This window comes from Thunnus albacares, chromosome 18, assembly GCF_914725855.1.
Source record: "Thunnus albacares chromosome 18, fThuAlb1.1, whole genome shotgun sequence".
Classification (NCBI taxonomy): Eukaryota; Metazoa; Chordata; class Actinopteri; order Scombriformes; family Scombridae; genus Thunnus; species Thunnus albacares.
Window position 1 is genome coordinate 7,494,402 of NC_058123.1, and position 14,963 is coordinate 7,509,364.

At 41.4% G+C, this 14,963-nt stretch overlaps 1 protein-coding gene across 2 annotated transcripts in view; it reads right to left on the bottom strand.

The window, feature by feature from the left end:
* Positions 1-2,048: 2,048 nt before the first annotated feature.
* erbin (erbb2 interacting protein) overlaps positions 2,049-14,963 on the bottom strand; it is a 58,464-nt gene continuing 45,549 nt past the window's right edge. The window contains exons 16-27 of one of the 2 annotated variants that reach the window (XM_044333316.1): positions 13,595-13,716; positions 13,048-13,221; positions 11,990-12,163; positions 11,779-11,893; positions 11,500-11,683; positions 9,881-11,399; positions 8,736-8,879; positions 6,819-6,875; positions 6,452-6,622; positions 5,605-5,697; positions 5,373-5,447; positions 2,049-5,260 (exon numbers count right to left, since the gene is read on the bottom strand). In XM_044333316.1, coding sequence (XP_044189251.1) covers positions 5,153-5,260; positions 5,373-5,447; positions 5,605-5,697; positions 6,452-6,622; positions 6,819-6,875; positions 8,736-8,879; positions 9,881-11,399; positions 11,500-11,683; positions 11,779-11,893; positions 11,990-12,163; positions 13,048-13,221; positions 13,595-13,716 — 2,936 coding nt within the window. In that variant the 3' untranslated portion in view covers positions 2,049-5,152. Of the gene's footprint in view, positions 5,261-5,372; positions 5,448-5,604; positions 5,698-6,451; positions 6,623-6,818; positions 6,876-8,735; positions 8,880-9,880; positions 11,400-11,499; positions 11,684-11,778; positions 11,894-11,989; positions 12,164-13,047; positions 13,222-13,594; positions 13,735-14,963 lie in introns of both variants that reach the window. The other variant, XM_044333317.1, reaches the window with a different exon arrangement.

A 14,963-nucleotide genomic window follows, 5' to 3' on the forward strand; every position in this document is an offset into this window, starting at 1 on the left:
CACTTGCTGTGTTATTGTCTGTTCCAAAACCTCAGCAGCCTCCTCACAATCTGTCAGTACACACTTAACACTTTTCTAGCAACACGAATCCATGAAGGAATCAATCAAAGGTGATACAGATATTAGAAATCTACTTTACATGCTTATCATTATCTTACAAAGTGCAGTACTGTGTTTGCATGATATTGTGTACACACACAAAAAAAAATCTATTACATGCTGGCAGTCATGTGTGTGAGGAGGGAATGGTCATTATATGTCAACAGATGAACAAACCATTAGGCTAACATGTTAAGTGTATGAATGGCCTGAGGGTGGCGCCAGAGCAGAGGCCATGTTGGTACTGATATTTAAAACGTCTGCAGTGGTGGCAATTTATCTCACACTCAGGCCTTGTCCAACTTCTCTGAGCTTTAACTATTCTAGTCTACCATCAGTTTACTAAACTCAATTAAAGTTAATTAAGTTTGTGCAACATTTGAAATAAAACTAACTGCTTTGGGAGAAAACAGTGGCAGCTTGACGAAGGAAACAATCTAAAACATCAGCATGTTGCTTGCTGAGTGTGTAAAAGGCCTTCAACACTCTTAAACTGGCAACTGGTTTACACACACACACACACACACTTGCTGTGTTATTGTCTGGTCCAAAACCTCAGCAGCCTCCTCACAATCTGTCAGTACACACTTAACACTTTTCTAGCAACACGAATCCATGAAGGAATCAATCAAAGGTGATACAGATATTAGAAATCTACTTTACATGTTCCTATATATGATTTATAACACATTCATAAGGATAATGCTGCTACCTGCTTATCATTATCTTACAAAGTGCAGTACTGTGTTTGCATGATATTGTGTACACACACAAAAAAAATCTATTACATGCTGGCAGCCATGTGTGTGAGGAGGGAATGGTCATTATATGTCAACAGATGAACAAACCACTAGGCTAACATGTTAAGTGTATGAATGGCCTGAGGGTGGCGCCAGAGCAGAGGCCATGTTGGTACTGATATTTAAAACGTCTGCAGTGGTGGCAATTTATCTCACACTCAGGCCTTGACGAAGGAAACAATCTAAAACATCAGCATGTTGCTTGCTGAGTGTGTAAAAGGCCTTCAACACTCTTAAACTGGCAACTGGTTTACACACACACACACACTTGCTGTGTTATTGTCTGGTCCAAAACCTCAGCAGGCTCCTCACAATAACTGTAACTGTAACTGTATGTCTTGCAACAACCAACTGTAAACACAAAGCTTTTGCATTGTGGTGAACTAAAGGTATTATTTTGTGGTTTTTGGACTCCTTATGGAATTGCACAACTACAGTAAACCTGTAATTCTTCAAGTTTGTTTATATTTTTATATACAGTACTGTGCAAAAGGTTTGGGCTCTAAAAGTAAAATGAGGACACTTTTTAAATATAATGCCATGAGTTGTTTTTATTTATCAATTAACATAATATGATGTTCAGTAGACAGAAGAAACCCGAATGAAATCAGTACTCGGTGTGAGCATGCAGCAGTTCTCCTCAGTACACCTGCACACAGTTTTTCAAGGTACTTGACAGGTCGGGTTGTTCCAAACATCTTTGAGAAGTTGCCAGTTTTGTGGATTTAGGCGTCTCAGATGCAGGACTCCTTGTTCTTCTTGTCAATCAAAAGTTATTTTTGACTCTGGTTGTATGTTTGGGGTTGTTGTCATGGTGCAGAATAAATTCGGGACCGATCAAACACCTCTCTGATGGTACTACATCATGGATAAGATTGTAAACATCTAAAATCTCTAAAACTTTTTGCACAGTATTGAGTTATTAGTTTTTTATCTATTTACCAGAAAGAAAATTAAACTTTGGATTGTGGTATTATTGGTGCTAATTTAATGACTGCATATTAACTGATGAAGCACACACACAGTCCAGTTGCACTGTATGCACTGTTTTATACATTTACTACACTGGTAGTAAAAGAAAAGTAATTCTAGTTTCGGTATCATCGACTCAATATAAACACAGATGAAATGAAGACAAAAGAATCATTGTTAAAGAGCATTAGTTTATTTTCCACAGGTTACTTCAGAAACAGGTAATTATATACAAAATCTGGAATGTTGGATAAATGCATATCAATCATCATCATCTCACTGTGGCCGTTTCCTTGAGAAACCTTAGAAATACTAGCTATACATTAAAACAGGTGCGCCTCTGCATTGCAATTTATTGCTGGTTGTACAATCTCAAGTCACTAATGCCATTATTAATTCTTTTCTCGATTTTTTTAAAAATTTTTTTAATTTTTTTTTTTTTTAGAGTATTTACAATTTGATTAGTAAGGTCTAAAATCCACAGAAGACTGCTAAATAAATAAGAACAATACGGGAGCATAAGAAACAGACCGACATGAATGAAGAGAATGTGACGACATGTTATCTCCCTAGATTGTCTACGATGTCAGACTACGTTTTTTGCCATGAATATAAAGTGACCGTTACCCATGAATTTTTTTTGTCCCCCCCCCCCCCCCTCCTACTCTTAAGAAAGTCGACAGAAATCACCAACAAAATTCAAAAACAATATAAACAACAATTTCATCTGTGTAAAATACAATACGTGGTGTGAAAAATTTAAGGGGAAATGCACATTATATCATCATTTGGCTACGAATAAGACTCAATTTAAAGCATTTTTTAGCTTCAGTTTTAAAAATTACAGGTACAGCTACCTTTAAAATAACTTCTAATATTTTTTTAAAGGGATAAAATTTGTTAATTACCACTGTGTTTTTATTTCGATCTGACAGTGCCACAAGAATAAAATAGGTTTCAAACTTAATTACATACAGGAAGAGTACAGCGGATGACATCATCTACTGCGTTAAAAAGTCGAGGGAATGCAATTTGTTGAAACACCGTGAGATAAAACGTAATTATATATTTGTACAAAACAATTCAGTGGTCACAAATTGTACTGCTGGAATTTACGGGGGCCGTTACTTTTAGGTGAATTCTATCATTTCCGTTTTCTATCGGAAACACGTCTCACTGAATAATTATCTACCAGTGAATGAATATTAACAGGCTGATTTCATGCAACTGACGGGTACACGTAAAAAATTTAAATCACACCGAGTGGACACGACATCACCTTTAAAAAAAGACTTTTTTTTTTTTTTCCTTCTGACACAATGATGAGATGCAGCTTTTGACTGTATTAGGTTTGTTTTTTTCTTTTACCATCAGTGTAAGTTGATTATTTTTGCACAAATGAACATCAGGAGTTGTGGTATCCTAAGCAACAGACTCAAGTCATAAGCCAGTAAAAAGCATTTGGGCAAAGTGACACAAACATTCACTTTTACAAACAATGCAGAGGATTTTTTTTTTCTTCTTTTAGCACTACTGTATATATTTCCTGTGCGATTTCATTACAAAAAAAAAAAAAAAAAAAAATCTTTTTACAATATAAAAATCATGTAAAATCATCAGGGATTACTAAAAGGTTGTGTTGTTTTTAAAAATGCTATCCGATGTTTCTGAATGTAAAATAAAGGCTTTAAAATATTGCTTTTAAGCCGTTATGCTGCAAATGTACTCAGAAGTGTTGTGACTATGTGAATATTGCTTGGGTGCTGGGGTCAAAAGGTCCTCCCCTATTCAAACAGTTCAAGGTCTATGGCACTTGACAACTTGCTTCTCCCGACTCTACTCTCTGTACAGCAAAGAAGAAGAAAGAGAAGAAGAAAAAAAAAAAAAAAGATCGAAACACTGCTTTGAAGTGATGAGTAAAAAGCACGAGTAAAATATTTTTTACAGACACAAAAAAGGCAAACTGTGGTCTTCTCCCATGTAAAACATAAAAACTGCTAGACGTTGAAACCCCTTGCGACACTCGTTTCATCGATTACTGCCTTAAAAGATGAAGCCCTTAAAAAAAAAACAACCAAACAAACAAAACAAACAAAAACGAGTGAAATGTTGACCTGTTCAGATATTCTTACGTTATCTCCTGCTTTTGCCTTCTGTCCACAATCCCCACACTTGCTTTGGTTAACTAGCATAACCGCCACATCTTTCCCCTCTGGTTGAACTAAAAATCTTCCCCCCGAACAGATTAAGGCCGAGTAAAATACACACATCTCTCCTCTCGTATTTCCCCCCCCCCCCCAACGATGTTTGAATTTCCATCCTGTTTTCCCAGTCTCGCACACGCAGACTGCAATTTCTCCCAACATCTGTGAAGTTGTGATCCATTTATATTGTGAATTTTTTTTTCTTCTACACAGCACAGGTGAGTGGCTTGGTTATGTGATATGCCGAGCAGATGAGCTGGAGGGTGTTCACAGGTTTATGGAAGCAAAAGGAGAGAGGGGGGGAGGGGGGGGGGGGGGGGGAGGGGCGGGTGGATGATTTCCTCTTGTAAACTCTTCGATTTTGCAAAAGAAGAGGAAAAAAAAAAAAAAAAAATCTCTCCCAAAAGAACAAAACAAAAATCAAAACACCACCTTGATCTACATTCGTCTCCACTTGAAAAGCACGTAACACTGTCCTCCATATAAGATCGCACGGCAGACCGGAAAATGGTTTCAACATCTTAAAATTTACAAAAAAAAAAAAAAAAAAAAAAAAGGAAAAGAAAGAAAAGGCAAACTGGATGACAGAAGAGAGGGAGCCCTGCTAGCCCTCCTAGTGGTCAGATTCAGTTCATGTCCATTAGCAGAGATAAAACTCATGATTTGGGGGGTAAAATGAGTTTCGGACTTAAGAAAAAAAAAAAAAAAAAAAGAAGCAGAAAGAAACATAAAAGATGATCTGTACAGAGACCACAGTAATTATTTGCATCAGAGCAAGTCATATCTTCAGCTTCTTTTGTATAAAAATATATATACCACAGTGATGGCCTTTTTGAGGACTCGTACTTGCAGATGTTTGCCACCGTCTCGCTTAAGATCCACTACATTCAGTGGTTTTCCCATTTTATCAAGGCTCTGAATATCTCTACTATAAATAGTCCCGACAGGTATGAACAGATCAGTCTCTTCTGTGTATAAAAATATGAGAGTCAACAACATAAAATTTTTTTTCTCTGTTCTCTCCTCTTGTGCCACCCTCCCGGAAAAATGTTTAAAAGAGGTCAGTTTCAGTTGAGTCTATGCTTGCATTTCTCTTATGATAATCATATCCACAGTGCTCGGAAATGTCTTCAGGAGGGACACCGCGTTCCCGTGATCGATATTCACAAAGTTGTATCCGTTTGCCTGAAAAAAAAAAAAAAGTTGGAAATTTGGGTCAACATGGTGAAAAAAAACCTTGAAGAATAATTACAAAAGGTTTGAGAAGAGCGTGATATTTGTACAAACAGCAGAATACCTGGATGATTTTATCTCCAGGCTGAAGAATCTTGGAAGCCGGTCCTTCAGGTTGAACCCGTGTCACAAATATACCCTGAAATGGAAAATACTGCATTAATTACATATATTAAGAGCCACTAAGTTATACTGGACGTGCAGAAAAATGACTACATTTCTGTGAAAAATATATTTATGGAAATTGAGGTGTCCTATAAGTACAACAACAACAACAAAAAAAAAGGTGAATTTACATTGTCATCTGGACGAAAGGGGTTTCCCCGGCCTCCTACTCCTCCTGATATACTGAAACCCAGCTCTGGATTCTTCTCCACTTTCACACGGATCTGAAACACACCCACATCATTTCATGAGTCCTTTATTTACAGTCAGTCACTCTCTCTTTCTTATATCATTTTTCTATGCAAGTGTTAAAAAAAAAAAAAAAAAAAAAACCACAACAGGAAGCTGGGGACCGGGCGTTTCTTGAATTCTCACGAAATTTATAATTTAAATAAATTATGTTGTTTATAAAATAAAATGACTCACATTTCTGGGGAAGATCAGTCTCTTATGGCCTATGATAGTTCAACATTTTGGGAAATTTGCTTTTTCACTTTCTTTCTGAGGGTTACACGAGAAGATAGATTCGGTTTCATATCTGTCTGCTGGTTAGCTTAGCTTAGCATAAAGACTGGAAATAAAGGGAAACAGCTAGCCTGGCTCTGTCCAAAGGGAAAAAAAATCTGCCTACCAACACCTCTTAATCTCATTAATCGACATGTAACGTTATATATATACAAAAACCAAAGTGTAAAAAATGGTGATGTGCACCATTTCTTGGATGGAGGCAGTACGTAGTTCTTGTACGGATTACAAAATGAGATACAACTTCTTATTAAGTGAGCTTTAGAGGTGCTAAACTAACATAACCTTCTTAATCTTCTGATATAAATCTCAAGAAAGTGTATTTTTCCCCCAAAATGTGGAACTATTCCTTAAATCAGCCGAGCCAATAAAGAATATCCTCAAAATCAAAATACATTTTTTAAGCGACTCAGCGTTTCTGCGACTAATTTGCACAAACACCATCCTTCACACCTCTTGCTGCAGTGTGTCCTGCGGGATGCGCGGGGGCCCCTGGGACTGATGGGAAACTTTGAGCATCAAGTAATCAATGAGCTGCTCTCTGGATGGGTGGCGTGCCATGGGCGCCTGGCTCATCTGAGGAGGACGAACAGAAGGGCCCATCTGTCCGTTCATCAAAGGCACCTTGGAGACAAAAAAAAAAAAAAAACCAAAAAACACAAACACTGTTTATTCTTGTTCTTTACTTAAAAGCAAGCTCTGTTGCATCGCGGCACAAAGCAAATCCGAGTAATTTCACTGGAACATAGTTAAAATTAGACGACCGCATTTTTGCTCTGCAGCTAAAAGTCTGCCGTCATGTCTTATGTATTAAACCTACTTTTCTGTGGGGGTCCATGGTGTAGCTCTGCTGCCCTTGGGGTCCAAACATATCATCCTGAAAAGGAAGAAAGTGGTGATTATTAACTCTGTGCTCAAACCGCACTCACTGATTTACAACAAGCGATAATGGACAAGACAGACAATTAGCTACTGACACGAACATTTCTCATGTCTTAGTAATGACATTAGGCAGCGGGGGTGTTGATTTAGAAGACGGGAAGGGGACACATCTGGTTAAAATGATAAAACACTGAGCTGAACAAGCTGGTGAAGAAGGCTAGCTCTGAGCTAATCTGGAGGTGGTTGCGGAGGGGAGGGAGGGAGGGAGGGAGGGGAGGATGAGGAGGAAGCTGGACGCTATCCCTGAAGAACCCCTCCCATCCCTTCTGTGATGACCTAGCGAAGACGAGGAGCACGTTCAGCCGCAGACTCATCCTTCCTCTGCACGCCACAAAAGCACCTCGGCCAATCCTTTGTGCCAGTAGCCATCGGACCTCCGCAACCAAGGCTCGACCCCCCCTAAATATGAGAACTTTAAGACCTACCTAAGGCCAGCAGCTCAGTGTTTTATTTTATCTTTATTTATAATTTTATTCTTATTATCTCGGTTTTGTTCTTGACTCTTACCTGCATCTCTCCTGTGTTTCATTCTCATTGCTGTCGCTGCTTATGACACCTGATTTTTCCCCTCCGGAGATTAATAAAGGTTCATCTTAACCTGCTTAGTTTCTATTCAGACGCTAAGCACCATGTAATTCTAAATATTATCCTCTTGATGATAAAACTAAATCTTAAAAAAAGGTTAAGTAGGGAAGGGGATTACACACCACTCTCAGACATCTTTAGAAAATAAAATCTATTTTTCTTCTACAGATAGATCTAATACCCACTTTCTAGGTCACTCAGACACACACTTACCTTTAAACAAACACAGTTCTCATCCCCACACACACAAAGCGAGAAGTCGTGAGGTGATTCTGAAGCGATCGAAAGTTGGGAGTGAAGATGATGATGAAAATGAAAATAAGTATTCGAGGAGCCGTTAAGAAAAATCATGATTGCTGAGATGTGTATTATAACGACAGGATGATTAAGGTGTGGCGGGTTGGAGGGATAACGCACAGATATAATGATTATGATGTTAAAGAACTTAGTGGGTTTAAAAGGGGGCGTTTTTGTACCATATATTATATTCATATCACACATCGGATTGGACATAAATGACGAGCAGGCTTTCTTAATGAAGAGACTGACCTAAAAAAAAAGCAATTTTTCTGTTGTCAGCTGTCAATGTGTTGCTAGGAATACATGCCTCTCATAGCTCAGTAACAAGACAGAAACATTATTTTCTCCATTCATTAGTTGAAGGGGACGTAGCCACACACACAGCCTCGGAGCTTTATGAGGAAGTAGTGTCAGCAGATTTTGAATAACTTCTAAATTAGCTCTGTCGCAGTACTGATCAGTTCATCCAGCTTTCTGTTGCGTTCGTTTGTCCTCTGATTCTACCGTGGAGGGAGTGAAGCCTCTAAATCAATTTGATGATGGTACAAATATAAGTAGGCCCCTTTTAAACAAGTCTAACTGCATTAAATAGAGGAGGAGCTACACTAAACACACACAGAATCCATAGTTTTCTTTCTTCTGAGAAGACATACTAGAAAAGGGTTTGTGGTTGTGAGAAATCAGACGTAGGGAGAGACTTTCATTTGTCTGTAAAAGTACAAGTGAAAGATGGTTTCTGAGGGTCAGTGATCACTTCAACATCTAGGAGAGAAGGAAAGCAGACATTTCCTTATCTTCTAAAAGGATGTGAAACTATACAAGAGCTGGAAGCACCTGGCTTAGTATGAGCTGCGAGGCGTAAGGGGGTGGGGGGGTGGGGCTAACTACTACTAAGTTTCACAGTACTCACGCAGAAGCCCAGAGCTCTGTAGGGCTGTCCGTCTCTGGCGCTAAAGACCAGAGACCCTTGGCTGGCATGCATATCCCTACAGCTGCTGTAGTGAGACCAGCTCAGCGGAGCGTTATTGGAATTATAGGAGCGAGACAGCGCGTTCTGAACAGAAGGGACGACATGGAATAATAAACCGGCACCCCGGACAAGACATGTCACAGCGGGTGGCCATGCAATCCACCCAATGAGTGATGACATATAAAAAGACAACAACAAAAAAAAAGAGGGTTTTACAGCATAAACAGACAAACATGCAGTGAATCAGAAATATTTACATACAGCTGGGTTAGTAGGATTCTGTAAACGGTCGACTCCACAATAAAGAGGAATGGTTCTAGTGGTGTCTAGTGTGGCGAGACTTCAGTCGCCAACCCAAGAATACAACATCTCTTTCAAGAAAGACAATTCAAAGAACACACAACTGTTTTCATACAAACTCATTCTATGGTAAAAAAGTAGTGAAAACTGTATTATACGGTTAGGCTGGCCTGTAAGGTTGTACATATTTAACCTGTTCATCCCATGAGTGTGATCTACCGGTAGGGCTGTGTGATATGACGATTGTGTGATATGTCTTTTATTTTGCTGTGTCACAAATCACACTCTTTACAGCGATATTTTTGTCCCATCTTTCACACGGAAAAGAGTGAAACTAAAAGTGTAAAGGCAACAAATGGAAGCACAACAGCGCACTTCCCGGTTTTCGTTTTGGGGCAGAGATGTCTCACTTCATTTTAATTCCAGACACCGCAAACGGACATAAAAAAAACGTGTGAACCAGGCAGGGGTTTTTTTTTTTTCCCCCTCCCTGTGAATTTTAGTGACAGCCTCTACTGCGTTTTGCTGTCGTTTATAGTCACGCTGCTTTTCTCCTCTGCTCTGCTCTCTGACACGGACCAGAAACTATTGATCTATATCAGGATATGAGATTTTGGTCATATCGCACAGCCCTTTCTATTGGTCATAGGTTAGATCATGAGGACTATAAAAGGCTAAACATCAGCTCCATCCTTAAAATATAATAATATCATAATATAAATAAGTTAAGATGATGTGTCACTTTGGCAACTGGTAATATATTTCAACATATTAGTACTTTTTACCTTTTCCATTTTCTTGGCCTCAATATGCCGCATCACCTGGTCTCTCCAGTCAGATGGCACCCTTCCTCCTCCCACTCCTCCTCCTCCTCCTCCCATCTGTCCGGGCCCGTCCAGGAGCGAATGCTCAGACTTCACCCTGGCGTTGGGTCTCTTGCTGGGGCTGCTGTGCTGGTAATTGAAGTCACTGACAGACATGGTCCTCTCTGGAAGCTCGTGGGGCTGGGGCCTGGCGCTGTGAGGCCTGGAAGCTCCCGGTACGTCGATGCTGTAAGTGCGAGCCGAGAGAGGCCTCTGCATGGCTTGGCTCATTGCCAGCGGACCCCTGGCGAGGGTGTGTATGTCCCTGTACGTCATGTACTCGCCCTCGGGCATCTGCATGCGCCTCGGGTCGCTCATGGAGGCTGTGGAGGAGGTGCTGCTTTGCCTCTGCAGAGTGCTGCTTCTAGGCTGGCCGCCGGTATTATGAAGTCTCTCCTTCGCCCACATGTCCCCAGAGGGTTTGGGACCCATGGGAGGCCCTCGCTGCTGGGGCTGCATGTAAGGAGGTGCCTGATTACGGTTGGAGAAATTGGTGTTGGCTAATGAGTGGGGAGGAGGAGGAGGGAGGTAGCCTTGGTGTTCTGGAGGCATGGGCGTCCTCTGGGCCCAGAGCCCCTCTTTAGGCATGGCACTGCTCGTGTACTGTACGTTGTACTGAGGGGGAGGGATGCCCATGGCCATGCTGGAGGAGATTTGATATCTGCTGGTGCTGGCGGGAGGCTTAGAGGAAGAGAGCAGGTCTGAGGAAGATGCAGAAGAGCTAGGGTAAACCTGGAGAGTCTGGTCATTGAGTAAGGAGGCTGATTTGCTCCTGACTATGCTCTGGCCCTGAGCTCCCGGCCCGGGGCCGGCTCCCGCCATCCTGCAGACAACCGCTGCGTCATGGGAGTCGCTGTCACCATCAAAGGAGTACAGCTTCATGCCCCCTGTCTCTATGTTGCTGACACTCTGGGACTTCATCACCTGTGGGGGATGGCACCTTTTCTCCGGAGACAGTTCCTCTGTGCTACGAGACAGAGACATGTCACTGCTGGCTGTCACGCCTGTCGAAGCCACATGCACAGCAGATGTCTCCGCGTCAAAAGCCAAGCGATGAGAGTAGTCGATGACCTGCTGGTTTCCATTCTGTAAATGGTCCATGTTGTCGTTGCTAAAACCCTGCTTGCCGTCTAAGTCCTCCTGGGCTACCGAGCCGTTCTTGGTTTTGTCAAACTCATCCAGCTGAATCATGTTGTCGGTCGGCAGCTTGGACACGTTCATATTGATCTGGTCCCACTTGGTGTAGGTGTCTCCCATGCCGTTGTTTATTCCCTTCTCAATGAACGCTAGTCTGGCCTCCATAGACAGGTCGTAATCACCCAGTTTCTCCGGCGGGGTCTGCTGGGTTCTCAAAAGGGCCTGAAGGGACGTTTCAGAGCCGTTACCATTATGGAGGAGAGGGGTGGTGTCTTTAGGCTGGTTCATGTTCTCATCTTCTTGCCTAAAACAAAAGAACAAAAGGAGGAGAAACACATGCATCAGATTTTGCAGTAAGATGAAAACTTGTACTGTCTGTTAACATGTTGAAGAACGATACTCACCGGCTTTTCGGCAGGAAAGGCATCTTCGCCTCTCTCTCGGGGGTGCACAGAGAGTTGTCCTGACTGCTGTCTGTGGTCAGAGACACAGAGTCGGACATGCGTGACGGTGACGAACAGTTACTGTTGTTCTGGTTGCTGTTGGCCACCGTGTCATCGAGCAAAGAGTCCGCGTCTTTCCCGTCATCTGTTAATCAGAAATATCATCGTTAGTGTACCGTATGTAGACACTTATCAGTTCCAAAATTTATGATGCAGACATGATTTTTTTCCTAATATTACCTTTTTTGTCCTTACTTAAAGTCACTACTTTAGGCTGGTTGATGGAGATTTCGATAAGAGGCGGTCTCATCTCCGCGATTTTCATCTCTTCTTCGTCTGATAGCTCCTCAGAATCCTGCAAAGACAGAAGTTTTCCTTCAGCTTCATAATATATTTACTTAATTACATGTTTGTGAGATTGAGAGAAATCTAATAATTAGATAAAAAGTACCTCCAGTGTGTCCTCATGGTTCATCATAGAGGCCTCTGAAGATTTGAGCGGGACTCTCTGAGAGCTGTAAGACTCTGAAGTGTCTTTCGATTCCGGTGCGGAGACGCTTTGGGCGAATGATACTTGGGGCTCCATGTCTGACGCCGTGCCGTTGGGACAAGGGGCCTCGATCACCTGCTCAAAAACAGTCCAAGCGGTCGGTTGTTTATTAGTGCTGTCAAAATGAACGTGTTCCATTTTTGTGATTAATTTGAAAATATTTAATGCATTAAAAAAAAAAAAAAAAAAAAAAGTGATGCAATTTGTTTACTTCCTGTGGCGGCTGACGGTGTGATGTGTGACGACAAATGTGTGCTTACTTACTCCTGCGCGGTGGAAGATAAACAGACGGCTCTCAAACTCAAGCAACAAACAGATTTATCTATCTGCAGGCAAGATGTGAGTACAGACAGATCTGGATGCTGCAAGTTTTGTGTGTGTGTGTGTGTGTGTGTGTGTGTGTTATTTGTGTTAAGTGTTGACATTACAGAAAGGACCAGCCTCCTGACAGCAACTGTTTAACTTCTAACCAGCGCTGGGACGAGATAACGGGAATAAACGGGAATACACGCAGTCGCGTAACTGAACGCCTGCGTCTACTCGCATTCGGGCGACGTTATCTGTTGACAGTAGCCACCCGCGTCAGCGATCGGTTTGCTATGTGCTCTGGTGAAAGGGTGGCACTCGATCAGTCTATCAGAAACCAAAACAGGCGGCGCCCTGCGTTGGTTGATTGATCCTGAAAGTGGAAGTTGATTTCTGGAGGGGTGGCAGAGGGCTGAAGTGTGGTAGAAGGGTTTTAAAAGTACCCGAATGATGAAAATTATGATTGTTAAACGTATATCTGTAATCGAATAAACACACTATACGTGTTTTTTTATAACATAAAACAGTTCCTTCCCTTGCACGTAGAATATGTAGTGTGTTTAGGGGGAACTAAACCGAGGTTAACAAAAATAGACGAGAAATGAAAGTGCACATTTCTTTCTAAGTAAATATCTGTCTTGGCTGAAGCTGACCTTAACGCCCACGTCCTGCACGCCGATGTGGTTCCCCTCAATCGGTTTTGCTTCTTTCCCGGATTCGTCGCTCGACTCGTCCTCCTTCAGCCTGTGAGCCACCGACTGGGCTGTTTTCACCATGTTCTTCAGCTCGTCCGGGTACGGCGTAGGGTAGCGCTTCAGGTTTCCCTCCTGGAAGAGAACAAGTGTGCAAATTAAAATAATAACGGTTGCAGTTATGTCGGGAAGGGCGCTAGGAGAGGTGACGTATGAATGAGGTGGGTTCGATATCATACAGACTCATTTCACAGATGGATGTTTATGCTTAGAGCCATCTGTCAAACAAGTCGACTAAAGATTCCCATAAATCCTCCAACGATATTTTAGTTAAAATGTTGTAGAAAATGGGACATGAGGGACGTTTTTACATTAAGGTTGTTGCATTAAAAAATACTCGTAAATCATGAAAATGCCCTTGCAGTCCTGGTAAATCGTGTCTCCACAGTCATTTTTTTTTTTCACCCTTTCCCAATTATGTGAACAGTGACAAATGTGTGATACTAACCCTCGGGGGTGTTTCTCTCTCGTCCTTGTCCTCGTCGCACTCAAACGCCACCTGAGCTCGGTGCTTGCGTTGTTCCTCCCAGAGAGCCGGATTGAAACTCTCGGAGTCAGAGTTGGGAATGTCTGAAATAAAAGCGGAAACTGCGATGAGGGATAATTTGTTAGTTTCTTAATGAATGCTTTGTTAAGTCACCCACAGTGTGTGTTCGACTCATGCAGGTCTGACTTTGACCACAAGATGGTGCAATGACAACACGAGGCATGCCGATAGATTGACAAGAGCTGTGGAGGAACTTTGTAATTCAAGGGTTAACCCCTTTTAACTCCCGACGCAACCCTGCGACAATGAATCACTAATACCTGGAATTGTTGATCTGACAAACTGGATTGAAATGAAAGCATTAACAAACAGGCTCGGCCCTGTGCTTTAATTTCACAATATATTTAAAAAGATTGACAGAAGATAAAGCTGAATTATAAAAAAAGGGAAAGTTTGCTGCTCGCCATTACAGGGAAAAAATTAACTTTTCCTCGAACTATTTATGCGTTTGACCTTCCTCAATCTTTAACTCATATTTCAGAGAAAATGTTAAAAGGTTACTTGGCAAATTACCAACACTTGTATGACAAATTTATAACCACTCAGCCTTCAAGTCAACTCTGCCGACACTCTTGCTTCATTACATTTGTAAAAGGGAGAAGTCAAGACCATTATTACTCTATGAAAATGACGTCATAGCAGTGGTGGTTGTGGTTGCAATAAGGCGTCTTCCCCTCAAACTTTGAACTGACATCTTGACTTGATGATCTGCTCTCTGTTTTATCTATCAGCCTCCTCTTTTTGAGTTGAAACTGAGTACTCTCCAGCTACAAATACATACATAAAAGTATGTAACATATCTGCTAACACGTAACTGAACTCTTGATATTCAGCTCTGGAAAAAAAAAAAAAAAAAAATCATAAAAAGAAGAACAAAAAAACACACGTAGCCGGTGACATATGTTACTTCTCAGTGAACTCAATATACAGTGGATAATATGAGTCACCTGGTGTGTACTCTCCTTATCAACAGGTAGTAAAACATACTCGTCACTGTCAGGTCATGACTTATTCCAGCTTCTCAGGAAAACACAAGGAAACAGATGAACAGATGAAGCCCATTTGGAAAAAAAAAAAAAAAAAATCCCAGTAAATAACTATGGAAAATGGCATAAAGCAAAAACTAATAGAGGACAGAGCCTACTGACAGTGACTTGTATGACGTTGTAGCAAAGATAAAAGCAGCTGACTCACTGCTGTTTCGATAGCTCAGGTACGTAGGAGCTTGAACCGCTAATTACTCTAAAGCTAAGATGGCACCGGGGGGTCA